This window comes from Pelodiscus sinensis, chromosome 13 (genome assembly GCF_052426305.1).
Source record: "Pelodiscus sinensis isolate ZL-2025 chromosome 13, ASM5242630v1, whole genome shotgun sequence".
Taxonomy (NCBI): Eukaryota; Metazoa; Chordata; order Testudines; family Trionychidae; genus Pelodiscus; species Pelodiscus sinensis.
Window position 1 is genome coordinate 30,295,895 of NC_143064.1, and position 14,731 is coordinate 30,310,625.

The 14,731-nt window shown below is 47.9% G+C and overlaps 1 protein-coding gene across 4 annotated transcripts in view; it reads left to right on the top strand.

Annotated features, from left to right (window-relative positions):
* Nucleotides 1–11,836, top strand: part of EDA (ectodysplasin A) — a 196,000-nt gene extending 184,164 nt beyond the window's left edge. The window contains exons 7-8 of one of the 4 annotated variants that reach the window (XM_075940804.2): nucleotides 364–494; nucleotides 8,051–11,836. In XM_075940804.2, coding sequence (XP_075796919.2) covers nucleotides 364–494; nucleotides 8,051–8,302 — 383 coding nt within the window. In that variant the 3' untranslated portion in view covers nucleotides 8,303–11,836. The remainder of the gene's footprint in view (nucleotides 1–363; nucleotides 495–8,050) is intronic. The other 3 variants (XM_075940805.2, XM_075940806.2, XM_075940808.2) reach the window with 3 other exon arrangements.
* The last annotated feature ends 2,895 nt before the right edge of the window (nucleotides 11,837–14,731 follow it).

A 14,731-nucleotide genomic window follows, 5' to 3' on the forward strand; every position in this document is an offset into this window, starting at 1 on the left:
CTGTGGTGCTACTGGACCAAGGATGTTGCCAGACCAGAGATTCCCAGATAAGAGAGGTTCAACCTGTATTGAATGTCTGTCATTCAGTGAGTACTGCATGAGGTAGGGGTCAACTTCTTGTGCAACAAACAGTGTACCTTGAAATTAATGACTATCAAAATGCTTACACAGAAAGCAGCTGATCTACTGGCATCCTTAATTCTGGCATTTCCTAACTCTGAGTGCTTGACTTCACAACTTTAGTCTTCTTTAATAGATGTATTGTGTATGTAAGCTATCTGTAATCTGTATAACTGTGTTTGTGTTGCTATTGCGCTTTTCATTTTGACGGGTACTGAATGACTGCCATTTTCTCATACTGAGATCTTTCAGGTGGAGTGCTCAATGACTGGTCTCGCATCATTATGAACCCCAAGGTGTTTAAGCTGCATGCACGCAGTGGGGAGCTGGAGGTACTGGTGGACGGCACATACTTCATCTATAGTCAGGTAGAAGTGAGTACGGTCCTAGGCCTAACTCCTATTCCTGTATTCAAAATATAAAGCCTTGCATGAACCATAAGGGGCTCCAGAGAGCCAGCAAAGGCCCAGAACTTGTATATGCTCTTAACCATTTCATTTCTAGGATGTGAGTAGAGGAAGATGATGTTAAATTTTGGGGGGTGCAAGGTCATGTATTATACCATAATACAAGCTATAAGGGTATGTCTACACTACAGCGCTAATTCGAACTTAGTTCGAATTAGTTAATTCGAACTAAGCTAATTTGAATTAGCGCAGCTAGACTTAAAAACTAGTTCGAATTAGCGTTTTGCTAATTCGAATTAGCATGTCCACACAGAGTGGACCCTGAACAGAGGTTAAGGATGGCCAGAAGCAGTGCCGGCAGGGCATCAGATGAGGACTTAGAGCATGGAGCTGCTGTCTCAGGCTAGCCGAGGGCTGTGCTTAAAGGGACCCAACCCCCACCCCAGACAGACAGTTCTCAGGGTTCCCCGCTTGCAAAGCAGTCCTGGCTTGGAGTGCCCTGAGTGCCCACACTCGGCACATCACAGCACTCGGCCATCAGCCCGGCTGCACTTGCCGCAGGCTGCCATCCGGGGGGAGGGGGCAATCGGGGGGGCTGCAGGAGAACTTCCACCCCGAGAAGCCCGCAGAGCCAGCCCAGTCCTCCCCATCGGGGGCTCGTGCCCCATTCCTCCCTCACCTCCTTCCACTTACCCTTCCCTAGCCCCCCTTCCTGATGTACAAAATAAAGAAAATGTGTGGTCAAAAATAGAATCTTTCTTTATTGAACAAAACTGGGGGAGACTGGGAAAAAGAGGTGGGAGAGGGGAAGAGAGAAGCTGGGAGAGGGGAGGGCAACTAAAATGATCAGGGGATTGGAACAGGTCCCATTTGAAGAGAGGCTAAAGAGACTGGGACTTTTCAGCTTAGAGAAGAGGAGATGGAGGGGAGATATGATAGAGGTCTATAAAAGCAAGGGTGGTGTGGAGAGGGTGCATAAAGAAAAGTTCTCCATTAGTTCCCATAATAGAAGGACCAGAGGACAACAAAGGAAAGGAATGGGTAGCAGTCTTCAAACTAGTAACAGAAAGTTCTTCTTCACAAAGCAAATAGTCAACCTGTGGAACTCCTTGCTGCAGGAGGCTGTGAAGGCTACAACTAGAACAGAGTTTAAAGAGAAGTTAGATCAAGTCATGGAGGTTGGGTTCATGGAGTGGTATTAGCCAGGGGTTAGAAATGGTGTCCCTGCCCAAAGTTTGTGGAAGGCTGGAGATGGATGGCACGAGACAAATGGCTTGGTCACTGTCTTTGGTCCATCCCCTCCAGGGTACCTAGGGTTGGCTGCTGTTGGCAGACAGGCTACTGGACTAGATGGACCTTTGGTCTGACCCAGTACGGCCATTGTAAGCTCAGGGCTCAGGGTCGGGGGTCTCAGTGGACCACCCTGATTTTCATGCAAACCTGCTCCTGGGTGGCCAGGCTGGCAGCTCTCCTGCCCTAGACGGCCACTTTCCTGTGCCTAGTGCGGAGTTCGTGGACGAGGTCCACGATGTCTGCACTAGACCAGGCGGATGCCCACCTCTTGTGGTTCTGGCCAGGCTCCCGAGAGCCGCCAGCCTGGTCCCGGGAAGAGGCGGAAGGCTGGGGGGCATCGGGTGGCTGGCTCATGGCGTGCCAGGTGCAGGGTCTGCTGGCTGGGTGCTGGCAGGCTTGCACCTGGCACGGGCACCGTAGCCAGCCCGTGCCCCTTTAAGGGCTCCGGGGCCAGGAGGGGGGCAGACGAGTTTCCCTGGTGGTGCCCAGAGTGGCCACTAGGGAAACCTGGGGAGGGCTAGCCTCCCACTAGTTCAAATTAAGGGACTACACACCCCTTAATTCGAACTAGTAAATTCGAACTAGGCTTAGTCCTCGTGCAATGAGGTTTACCTAGTTCGAACTAAGCGCTCCGCTAGTTCGAATTAAGTTCGAACTAGCGGAGCGCTAGTGTAGCGCCTGTGAAAGTTAATTCGAACTAATGCCCGTTAGTTCGAATTAACTTTGTAGTGTAGGGCATGTACTCACATTCCAAGTTAGAACTGAACAAGCCCAGAAGGAAACTAGAGTTCACTTTGCTGTGGAGGTTCTTTATTTTAAGAGATTTGTAAAACCATAGTCCTGACTACTCATGATCATTTAAGAGCTCATAAATACAGGACTCTTAGCCCTGGTGTCCTGGCCAAATTCCAAGTCAGGTAATTCCATTCCATCTCCCAAATTCCTCCTTTAATTTCACATGGATATGGTACTCTTCCAAAATCATTATGTAACATGGATGTGTGCTGTAAAACAGCTGTTGCAGTTCACTCCAGAAATGAATGCAGCGTGTGTATGTTAATCTGTAAAGGGCATGAAAAGTGCTGTGTAAATATAAGATGATGATACAGTACACTTCTCCCAGAGAACTGCTTTCTCTATCCAAGTGTTGTTCGGGAGAAGGATTGTTTATTTAGTGTTTCAATATCCTGAATACTTGTGTCCACAGAAAATTAAGCAGCTGCAGAGCTTCTAACCTCTATCCCAGTCCCTCCATCACTGTCTTTTTCAGAGAAAAGCTGTATAGATACTGGAACAGATTTTAGAAACTCTGCTGGGCTACGTCTACACTGGCCACAATTCATTGATGTTGGAGTCCATATTGCCAGCACTGGAACTATTACAGAGACAGGTAATAAGATGATACAGTTGATATCACAAGTTGGAGTAAATCTGTTTTAATCATGGAGTCTCACAGAAGCCCTTTTGTCAGCTGGGCTACGTCTACACTGGCCACAATTTCCGGAAAAGGGATGCAAATCAGGTGAGTCAGGATAGGGAAATCCGCGGGGGATTTAAATATCCCCGCGGATTTAAATAAACATCTCCGCCGCTTTTTTTCTGGCTTGGGGAAAAGCCGGAAAAAAAGCGTCTAGACTGGCGCGATCCTCCGGAATAAAGCCCTTTTCCTACTTTGAAGTAGGAATAAGAGATCCTCCGGAAAAGGGCTTTATTCCGGAGGATCGCCCCAGTCTAGACGCTTTTTTTCCGGCTTTTCCCCAAGCCAGAAAAAAAGCGGCGGAGATGTTTATTTAAATCCGCGGGGATATTTAAATCCCCCGCGGATTTCCCTATCCTGACTCACCTGATTTGCATCCCTTTTCCGGAAATTGTGGCCAGTGTAGACGTAACCCAGCTGACAAAAGGGCTTCTGTGAGACTCCATGATTAAAACAGATTTACTCCAACTTGTGATATCAACTGTATCATCTTATTACCTGTCTCTGTAATAGTTCCAGTGCTGGCAATATGGACTCCAACATCAATGAATTCAGACAGAGTGTCTTCCATGGAACTGTGCATGAATATATAGACTGCACATTGGAGTGAAATTGCTCCCCGAAACTCACACTAACAATTGCTGGCAATAGCATTTCAGAACTGAAGACTTTCCTGTGCAATCTGTTCAGGAAAAAGTAGAGCTAATTTTTCTTTGGTCTGGGCAATATGCTAACAGTGAGGTGGAGGTGAACTTCTAGTGGGCAGTGTTTGTGCAGTGATGGGATTTCTTTTTAAGACATGATTGTCTCCAGAATGACTGGTTTCACCTCATCAGAGTGGTGAATGAGACTTGCCATTGTTGTCTGAGATTACCACTCACTATACAGACTTTTAACTATAAATCCTTCAGTTCTTCCATATCAGTGTTTTAAAGGGAGTGGAACAGCTTTTGCAGGAAAATAAAAATAAAACAAGGTTAAAACTTTAATGTCCTGAATCAGTAACAGAATCAGTAGGTGGACTTACAAATAGAAGATCTATATTATACATTCAATTTTAAGATAATTTCCCCTTTCTTTTACCTGATGAAGTCTGAGCTTAGAAGCCCATGTATCCTCTATAACAGAAGGTGACTTTGAAAGTACCTCAGATAGATAGTTCATCCTAGAGCAGGGATCGGCAACCTTTTCAAACCAAAAAGTCAAACTACATCAAAATTCAGAACAAGTGGTCAACAAAGAGCCATATAAAAATGCCCATTTGCATGACCGAAAATATACAACTTAATATTATTGATAATTGACGTGATGATTAATAATAGCATAAACAAAACATTGTAATCACAGACTTTATTTAATGGGACTTCTGCTGCTACATCTTTTCACACATTTCTTTGAAGTTTACATCATAACTGGTCAAATCCAGTTTCATGAATACGTTCAGGCTGTCTTTTGTCAATCTTAAGTGGGAGTGCGGGAGTCTGGGTTGGGTTGTACAAGGGGATTTGGGTGTACGATGGACCCAAGGCACAAGGCTGGGGTTTGTGGGGGTGCAGGAGTTTTATGGAAGGGGGCTGGGAATGTAGGGGCTTGAGGGGCTCATGGCAGGGATTTCAGGTGTATGGTGGGCTCAGGGTTGGTGTGGGGAGGAGGGTGCAGGAGTGTTATGATGCTGCAGCCAAATGGGGGCTGAATGCCAATTGGCAGCTTGTTGGACAGGCTTCATTTTTAAATAAAATAAAATATTATGTCCAACACAAAAGATTTCAACATTGTCTTTATTTCTGGCAGGGATAGGGTTGCCAGATGGCCTCCCCAAAAATACTGAACACACGGGCTAAAAGTTTGTCAAGCAAAAAAAAACCCACCCACTCCGAACACACATCCTGTGTGGCTACTACCAAGAGCCACTAAGCTGGGAACAAAGGGAGAGGCAGCAGAGCCTGCTCTGCAAAGCAGCTGCCTGCTACCCAAAGCAGAGAGAGGCAGACCCCGGGGCAACACAAGGGCAGGGTAGGGTGAGAGGGCGACCATAGGTAGGAAGGTGACTCCCCCATAGCCAGGTCTTTAGGTGTCCCAGTGGGAAGAAGCAGAAATTCCACCCCAGTCAGTTTTGGCTGAGAGGCCACGGAAGGCGCCTAAACACAACTACAAAGCACCTGCAGGCTTCTCTCCTGGACTACGGCACCACAACATGCTTGAACAGCGCTTAGGAGCAGGGACAGGGCTTCTCCTCCTCCCCAACGCGTCACTCCTCCTCAGACGCAATCAGTTGAGGGCTCCCAGTGCTGATTGCGCCCCGCCTCCCAGCCACTCCCCCCACACCAGCCAGGCTTCTGCATGCAACCAGAGGCTCCCAGCACTGATTGCGGCCCTGCCTCCCAGCCTGGGACTCCCAGCCACTCTCCCCGCCCAACTTCTGCACGCAATCACAGGCTCCCAGCCGGGAGGAGGGGCCGCAATCGGCGCTGGGAGCCTCTGGTTGCGTGCAGACGCCGGGCTGGGGTTGGGGGAGTGGCTGGTATCGCGCCCCGCCTCCCAGCCACTCCCCCTACCCCCGCCAGGCTTCCATCCAGCGCCCAGCCGGAAAACCAGAAAATACTGGACATTGCACATGTCCTGTATTTTCTGAATTTTTTTACTGGACAGAGGGCGCAAAAACCGGACTGTCCGGTAGAATACCGGACACCTGGCAACCCTAGGCAGGGGTGGGGAACCTTTGTTTGGGTCGGGGGTCACTGACCCACAAAAAAATAAGTTGGGGACCACACAAGTGAGAAGCAAAAAATAAACCCTCAGAAACCCCCAACCCTCACTGATGTGACCCCCAACTCAGGCACCTCACTCCCCTGGTGCTTCAGCCCCATAGTGTGGGGAGGAGCAGGGAGTACTGAGATTCAAGGCCTCAGACCTGATTTACTCTTTTGGGGTTTCAGGTTTAGTGAATTTTGTGGGGCCACCTAAGCTCTGGGGTGGGGCCAAAATGAGGGGTTAAATGTGCAGGACAGGGCTGCCAATGTATGGGATAGGGATGGGACTGCAGGATCTGAGCAAAAGGTGGGGTATAGGAGGGGAAGAGGGTGTGAGGTCTGGGTGGGCGGTAGGAGTAACTGGAAGGTCTGTGTGGCTGGGGGTAGGTTGTCAGGCCAGGGAGCAGGGAGGGGGCAAGCTGTCTGGCAAAGGGGTTGAGGCAGGGTGTCTTGCCAGGGTGGGTGAGTGAGGGGATGGGGTCTGGGCATGAGGGCGTGGGGGGGCACTTGTTTTCGCACCACATGGCAGGCATCAAGTCACATGGCCTCCCACTGTTCCCATTCCCCAGAAGGAAGCCTCCAAGAAGTGTCCCAGGAGCCATTTTTGGCTGCTTGTTTCCCCCACGCTGGGGGAAGGAAAACACTATTGCACTGAGCCATTTTTAGCTCTGCTTTTTCCCTGCACGCGGAAACTTGAGGCTTTCTTCATCCCACCCCCAGGAAGCCAGCATTGGCATTCCAATCTTGCAGGAGGGCTGTAAGGCTGTAGCACCAGCACTGGCTTCCTGCTAGGGGAGAGCAAGAGCAGGTTGAGCTGGGGGGTCCAAAAGATCCATATCTGACTCCCTAGTGAGCCATATTTAGCTCATGAGCCATAGGTTGCCGACTCCTGTCCTAGAGCATTATGAATGGCAAGTTATAAGAGACTGAGGGTATGTCTACACTACCACCCTAGTTCGAACTAGGGTGGTAATGTAGGCAACCGGAGTTGCAAATGAAGCCTGGGATTTGAATTTCCCGGGCTTCATTTGCATATTGCCGGGCGCCGCCATTTTTAAATGTCTGCTAGTGCGGACTCCGTGCCCCACAGCTACCCGCGGCACAGACTAGGTAGTTCGGATTAGGCTTCCTATTCTGAACTACCGTTACTCCTCGTGGAAGCCTAATCCGAACTACCTAGTCCGTGCCGCATGTAGCTGCGGGGCACGGAGTCCACACTAGCGGACATTTAAAAATGGCGGCGCCCTGCAAGATGCAAATGAAGCCCGGGAAATTCAAATCCCGGGCTTCATTTGCAACTCTGGTTGCCTACATTACCCCGCTAGTTCGAACTAGGGTGGTAGTGTAGACATACCCTCTGGGATCGAGAAAGTAGGACTTGGAAGATAGGTGAAGGACCTGAGGTTAAAATAAGTTAAAAACCAGCTCTTTTTAAAAAGGAGAAGCTATTTGCAATGATAGGTGCGGTTATAGTTTTCTGTTAGTGGCATATATTAAATATACTTTATTTTACAACAGCACTTGATTTTCCTTTTTATTAGAGAGAGAATTGTGCTGGCCCTGCTGGTCCCTGGAAGGATTCCCATGTAGACCTTTGCTTCTGTGGAGTAGTAGGTGGCATATAAAGGTCTTATATATGCTCAGGGGTGGCCCATGACTATAGGCCAATTCGGCCGTCGCCTAGGGCGCCACCTTCAACGGGGCGCCCTATGATGACGTCACGGGGCGCCTGATGATTACGTCACTCCATTGACGGCTGTGCAGGCGGGGGCACCACCTAGGACGCCAGCTGCTGCAGCCTGCCTCGGGCCGCTCCTGTATATGCTGCTTGCTCAGAGTGAGTCAGCCCACTGTAGATGCAGATATAAAGGGAGTATGAAAGTGATCCATGTTTAATTTAGTAAAGGTACACATTTGCACATGTGCAGCAAGAAGTGGGTGGCTTCCTGATGCACAAATGTACCTCTGCCCTCTCCGTAACATTTCTTCCTCCTCCTTCATAGGTATACTACATAAACTTCACAGATTTTGCCAGCTATGAGGTGGTAGTGGATGAAAAGCCATTCCTACAGTGCACCCGGAGCATTGAGACAGGCAAGACCAACTTCAACACGTGTTACACAGCAGGGGTCTGCCTCCTCAAAGCCAGGCAGAAGGTTGTAGTGAAAATGGTCCATGCTGACATCTCTATCAACATGAGCAAGCACACGACTTTCTTTGGGGCCATACGGCTAGGAGATGCACCAACATCTTAATTGAACTTGGCATATACCTGGAGTCTCCAGAACTACACAGTGCTGCTGTTCATAAGAGTATGAGTGGGTTCTATAATCCAGCCACAAAGAAAACTGATTCAGCGCTCTTTGTTTATGTGGATACAAGAAGAGCAAGGTCACCTGTGATTTTCATGGAGGCTTCTATTGGAAAGGTAGTGCAGAAAGCGTTGTGAGGAAGAAAGGCTAGAGGGTCCTTTCTTGTCTCCGTGTTTTAAGTGCTACTGCGCTGATATTCTGCACTATGGTCCTCATCAATGACATTTGTCGTGAGAATGATATGGGTCTCCTGCTTTTATGTTGCACTAGCTGTAGCATTCATGGCAGTGACAGAAGGAGAAAAAAACAGACTTTCTGGTGAGTTGTTCTACCCAGGCCAGGGCTGGGCAAGATGTGGCCAAGGGGCCAGATCTGGCCGGCCTAACGCTTTGATTCGGCCTGCAGACTGCATCTAGTCACTTTCTATTTATATCCTGCTGGCCATGCCTCTGAATTTCCAGGCTCATGGCTAATGGTCGCAGCACTACACTGCCAGAGGTTGAAGCCACGGGCCTTTTAAATAGCCACAGTAATCCCACGCGGCTGCCAGGCAACGTGGTAGCAGTGGGGCTAGGAACCACGAGCCCTTTGCTGTGTTTTTAATTCAAAGTCTCTGGCCCCAGACAGTTCTCTGCCTCTTCCTCCCCAGGCCTCACTCCAGTTCTCTGTCCCCAGTCCTTCTCCCCAGGAAGACAAGATCCTTTGTCCCTAATCCTTCCTCCCCAATCCTCTGTCCCTAGCTCTGCCTCTTCCTCCACAGGTCCCACCCCTTCTGGGGGTGGAGCCATCCTGTGACCATATAGCAAAATTCATTAAGTAGCCCCTGCAAAAGTTATTGCTCACTGCCAATCTAAGCACTCATGCTCTGCTACTCCTGCACACTGATCAGGGCAAAAAACGAGGGGTTTCTCCACCTACGAGAGTCCATGGTATGTCTAATCTACACCCCTTTTTCGAAAAAGGAGTGTAAATTAGACATATCAAAATTGTAAATGAAGCTGGGATTTGAATTACCTGCACTTCATTTGCATAATGGCAACCGTGGCTTTTTTCGAAAAGCCACTTTTCAAAAAAAAAAAAAAAACGTAGTCAAGATGGGGATCGTTCAGCAGAAATGCCCTGCTTCTAAAGATCCTGTAACACTCACTGTCTCTGGAGGGCATCATGTTAGGGTTGCATTAACAGGTATGTTGTGAGCAAGACACGAGAAATCATTCTTCTGCTCTACTCTGCGCTGGTTAGGTCTCACTTGGAGTACTGTATCCAGTTCTGGGCACCACATTTTAAGAAAGATGCAGAGAAATTGGAGAAGGTCCAGAGAAGAGCAACAAGAATGATTAAAGGTCTAGAGAACATGAGTTATGAAGGAAGACTGAAAGAATTGAGTTTGTTTAGTTTAGAAAGGAGAAGACTGAGAGGGGACATGATAGAGGTTTTCAGGTATCTAAAAGGGTGTCACAAGGAGGAGGGAGAAAAATTGTTCTCATTAGCCTCTGAGAATAGGACAAGAAGCAATGGGCTTAAACTGCAGCAAAGGAAGTTTAGTTTGGACATTAGGAAAAACTTCCTAACTGTTAGGATGGTGAAACACTGGAATAAGTTGCCTAGGGAGGTTGTGGAATCTCTATCTCTGGAGATATTTAAGATCAGGTTAGATAGACATCTATCAGGGATGGTCTAAACAGTACTGGTTCCTGTCATGAGGGCAGGGGACTGGACTCGATAACCTCTCGAGGTCCCTTCCAGTTCTAGTGTTCTGTGATTCTGTGTATGTGTCTAGCACTCCTTCTGGCATGTACAAAGAACTGCAGTGACCGACACTAGAAGGAAGAGAAAAGCACCTTTTATGATGTTGCATTAGACCAAATGGTGTATTTAGTGTAATTCAGCATTGAGTACAGGAAGCTAGGGAGTACAGACTTTCAGAACTCTGATAGGATATTAAGAGCCAAATTGGCATAAATGGAAGTTACTCCAGTGTCTTCACTGCTGGCAAGAGAGTGTGAATAAGATCATAAAGAGCCTTCTTATAAATGAAAACCCAGTGGCTTCTGTCGCAGCAAAATCTCATTAATGGAGTATTAGACTACATTATTAAAATGATTAAATTATTGTAAAATTTCGGAGACATCTCAGGGCCTCTGTTTAATTTTCTGGTCGTCCAAAGAAAGAAGTCGACCAGAAGAGGTGTAAGAGCAGGTTGTAGACTCTGGGATAAAAAGAGGCATTATTAGTGAATTTTAACAAGATACTAGGGAAAATGGGGGCTTGCTTCAGACATCCAGGGTACGTCTAGACTACATGCCTCTGGTAACAGAGGCATGTAGATCAGGCTACCCGGCATAGGAAAATGAAGCAGCGATTTAAATAATTGCCACTTCATTTAAATTAAAATGGCTGCTGTGCTGAGCTGATCAGCTGTTTGTCGGCTCAGCACGCTAGTCTGGACGCTCCGCTGTCGACATCAAAGGCATTTGTCGACCGTCCTGTTATGCCTCGTAGGATGAGGTTTACTGGGGCGGTCGACAAATGCCTTTGATGTCGACCGCGGAGCGTCCAGACTACCGCGCTCAGCGCGGCAGCCATTTTAATTTAAATCAAGTGACGATTATTTAAATTGCCGCTTCATTTTCCTCTGCCGGGTAGCCTAATCTACATGTCTCTGTCGCCAGAGGCATGTAGTCTAGACATACCCCCACTGTGATGTCTTCTGTTCTGACGTGTCAGTTGCTAATCAGGTTGAGAAAAGGGGGCGCTTTATTGAACAAAAATAGAGCATCTCAGGAGTTCTGGTGTGTGGTGCTCTGATACACCATGTGTGTGCTCTGAAAATGCTACCTTCCTGTCTGTGTCCTAGCCCTTTCCCTTTGAGTGGCAATCATTCTGCCTCCATCTCTTCCAGCTCACTCTTCTAAGAACAGATTTTGTCTGCTGGGAGTGTTGAAACAAAACTTTTGGCAACTTGGAATAAGCAATGCCTATCAGCAGGCTGAACCTCAGTCTATCATCAACTTGGTCTCACACACCCCTTTTTATTACCCCTATCATCCTGCCAATAAGTGTTTCTGGCTCCTTGATTGCATCCTCTAACCACCTGAGTTTGCACAAGGAAGCAATAATGTATTTTTCTTCACATACCTTTACAAATGTACACCCTGCTTGATACAGTTTTTGTGTCATTTCCTTTGAGTGAAAGGTTTATGAATCATTGCTTTCAGCAACACTAAACTCAGGCTCATTGATGAAAATATTATGTCAGAGGAATTGTGGTCAAAGATTTAGCAACACAGAGCCCACCTTACTGTTGTGTGAGCTGCACAGTGAAATAACAATGCTGAGCTGTGAGTCAGCATCTTCATTCAAGACACTCTCTGTATATAAACTATACATAATGTATATAAACTGGGATGTAAGTTTATGTAAATTGTCAGTATTTTCTTTGCAAATAAAGCTTTTAACAGGTTTGATCTAGTTCAATCACATCTTAATAACTTCTTCCTCTTAAGAACCTCCTGATAGCAATTTGAGTTGTCAGTTCTCAACATTTTATGATGAGTTCCCCTTATATGATATTTTTCTTAAAGATCTGAGCTATGGGTATGCTGACCATCTGTCCCGATTTTCCCAGGACAGTCCCAATTTTTAATGTCCTATCCCGGTGCCCTGCGCAGCGCTGAAATGTCCTGGAAAGTCCCCAGGCTCCAAATGCAACTAGAAGCGGCTGCACAGCTGATTCTCCTATCCCTCCCCTGGCTGGGGGAATGTAGGAGTCAGGGACACTTCCCAGGCTTTCCCTGCAGCTGGAGAATCCAGCCAGTAGCAGCAGTGGGAGACATTGCCTGTGTTGGGAGCATGTGAAATCAAGTAAGCGGCTGGCCTGAGGCTGGGGCTGGAGCAGACCAGCGCGTGGCTGAGCTGAGCCAATTGGGGGAGAGACCGAAAAGCAGCCTGTGGCTGAGTTGGGCTGGGTCAGGCCGGGGAGGAGGCCAGGAAGGGTTGAAGAGCAGTCCGCAGGCCAGCTGGGCAGGGGAGGCAAAGAGCAGCCCGGCTGAGGGGGGGGGCATAAAAGTGGTGTGCAGCTCAGCTGGTCTGGGGGACTCAGGTGGGCACGCCGCTCAGCTGGGCTTTGGGAGAAAGAGGATGCCAGGAAACCCAGTTTGGTGGGTGGCAGCAGGGGGTCTGAACACCAGAGGGTTGAGGTGTCTCATTGGGGGCCAGCTCGGTGAGGGTTGGGGGTTTGGGGAGTTCTTTTGTTTCTCACTTGTGTGGTCCCCAACTGATTTTTCTGTGGATCAATGGCCTGACCCTAAAAACGTTCCCTGCCTCGGCCATAAATAAAGAAAACATTGAAACTTTTGTGTTGGATATAAATTAATATTATATTGATTATAGTTTGATAAACTAACATGAGAAAGTTAAAATGCTTAATCTGTTTAATAATGTAAATTAAACCATTCTCCCTAGCTGCAGCACTAGAAAAATGGCTCAGGTGTAATTATGTAATTAACGGTGAGTTTCTATTAGCAACTGCTGGTCCACAGAAAGTTTACATTGAGCCAGGTTGCCCACAGACCAATAAAGTTGAGAATCACCCCCGGCTTCTCCCCACGAGAGACCTCCTCAGGCTCCCCATTGCTCCAGAAGAGCCCACGGAGAGATCAGGTCTCTTACCACAGTGGTGAAATCACCATGTCACTCTGGTGTGGATGATGGACAGGCTTTTTGTAATTTATTTTTGAAATAACGGACAGCTTATTCTGACTTCTTTAAACCTCATTCTCTGAGGAATAATGCCTAATCTGAAATAGCTAGTTTGAAATAAGGCATGTGTAGATGCTCCATTTCTGCTATTTCGAAACAGTCTAGCACCTAGAAGCAGTCAAGTCACAAGAGCTGATTCTCTCTGTATCCCTGCTAATGGGATTCAGTTCCTCTGATGCTGAGCTGCAGAGCTGTACGGAAAGCAGTTTCCCCGGGGGGATACAGTAACACACTCGTATTTGGACGACATCACTGGCTCCATCTACATAAGGGAGTGCATCCCACAGCTCCCTCAGTTCCTTTGCCACTGCCACAAAGAAGTAACAGCTCTAGTTCTCTGGTCTATGAGATGAGTAGCCTGGGCTCTTTGAATAGTCACAGATAATTAATTTTTGTTAGTGACTGGTAAGATGGAATGTTGGTCTTGGGTTATCTCCAGGACTATGTCATGTCTCAAATTCCGTATGCGTTTGCCATGTTCCCTTAGACAGATGCAAGTGTCCAGTGCCCCAAGCCTGGGAGAATCACACATAGCATACTGGTGCGTGACTTGCTATGTTGTACTCCTCTGACAAAGGCCAGGTACCACAGCCTGCGAGCATCTGAGCAGACGGCCCTGATATATCTGTAGGAAGCCTGAGATCCTGTGCCGAGGTATTTTATAAAGAAACCCAAGGTGCACCTAGGCACTCCCACCTTGGCAAGTCTCTCAATATTGGACCCCAGGTCCACCTTTCTAAGGTTAATGCCTGTAGAGATTGAGCTTCCCATCTGGCACCATCTAGCATCACAAGCTCCAGGTAGACAGTCCATACTTGCACAATGATCTGAAGTAGCACTGAAGACTCCTTTGATCCTGTTAGAGTATTTTCTGGTCTATGATGTAAGCAAAAGGCAGGCGCTTCCAGATCTCCAACTGACCCTGCCCCCAGGAAAAAGAAGAGGAGGAAGCATCCAATTTGCAGAGAGGCCAAGGTGAAGAAAACAGGATGCATCCTTCTTCTTCAGCACTGCCACATATCTTTTGAGGACTCTTTACCAGTCCTGCTATGACCTTTGGCATATGCCCCTCCTCGGCTCAGGTCTCCAGTGTTGATACCATCACCACTATCAATTGTTCTTGTTGGAGAACTTCTCTCAATGCTGAAGGCGCACAGCCCTTTTCTGAGCCCCATGCAGAGCTGATTGGCTGGGAAAGGGGGCGGGTATTCACCCTCTGGGAGGAGCAGAAGTAGCAGCTGCTGCCTACTATAAATGGAGAAGCTAGCTCTAGCCTCTACCCTAGGGCCAGGCAAAATATGATCTGCAGGCCAGATCCATCCGTGAGAGCCTCAGCCAGCTCCCTGCCTGCCCTGCACTCACTCGGCACTCAGAAAAGCCGGGTGCAAGGCCACATGTGTGTTTCTGAAAGCTGAGAGCCTAGAGGAAGGGGAGACAGGCTTCTCATGCTGCTCCCACTGGCTGGTTTCTGCCAATAGCAGCTGCCCGTTTACAGGACTGGCAGCATGAGAAGTGCCACTCCCTTCCCTCATCACCCGGGCTCACAGCATTCAGTTCAGAGCAATAAACATGGCTCCTACAGCTCTCTTGAGCACGTACAGGGGCTGGAAG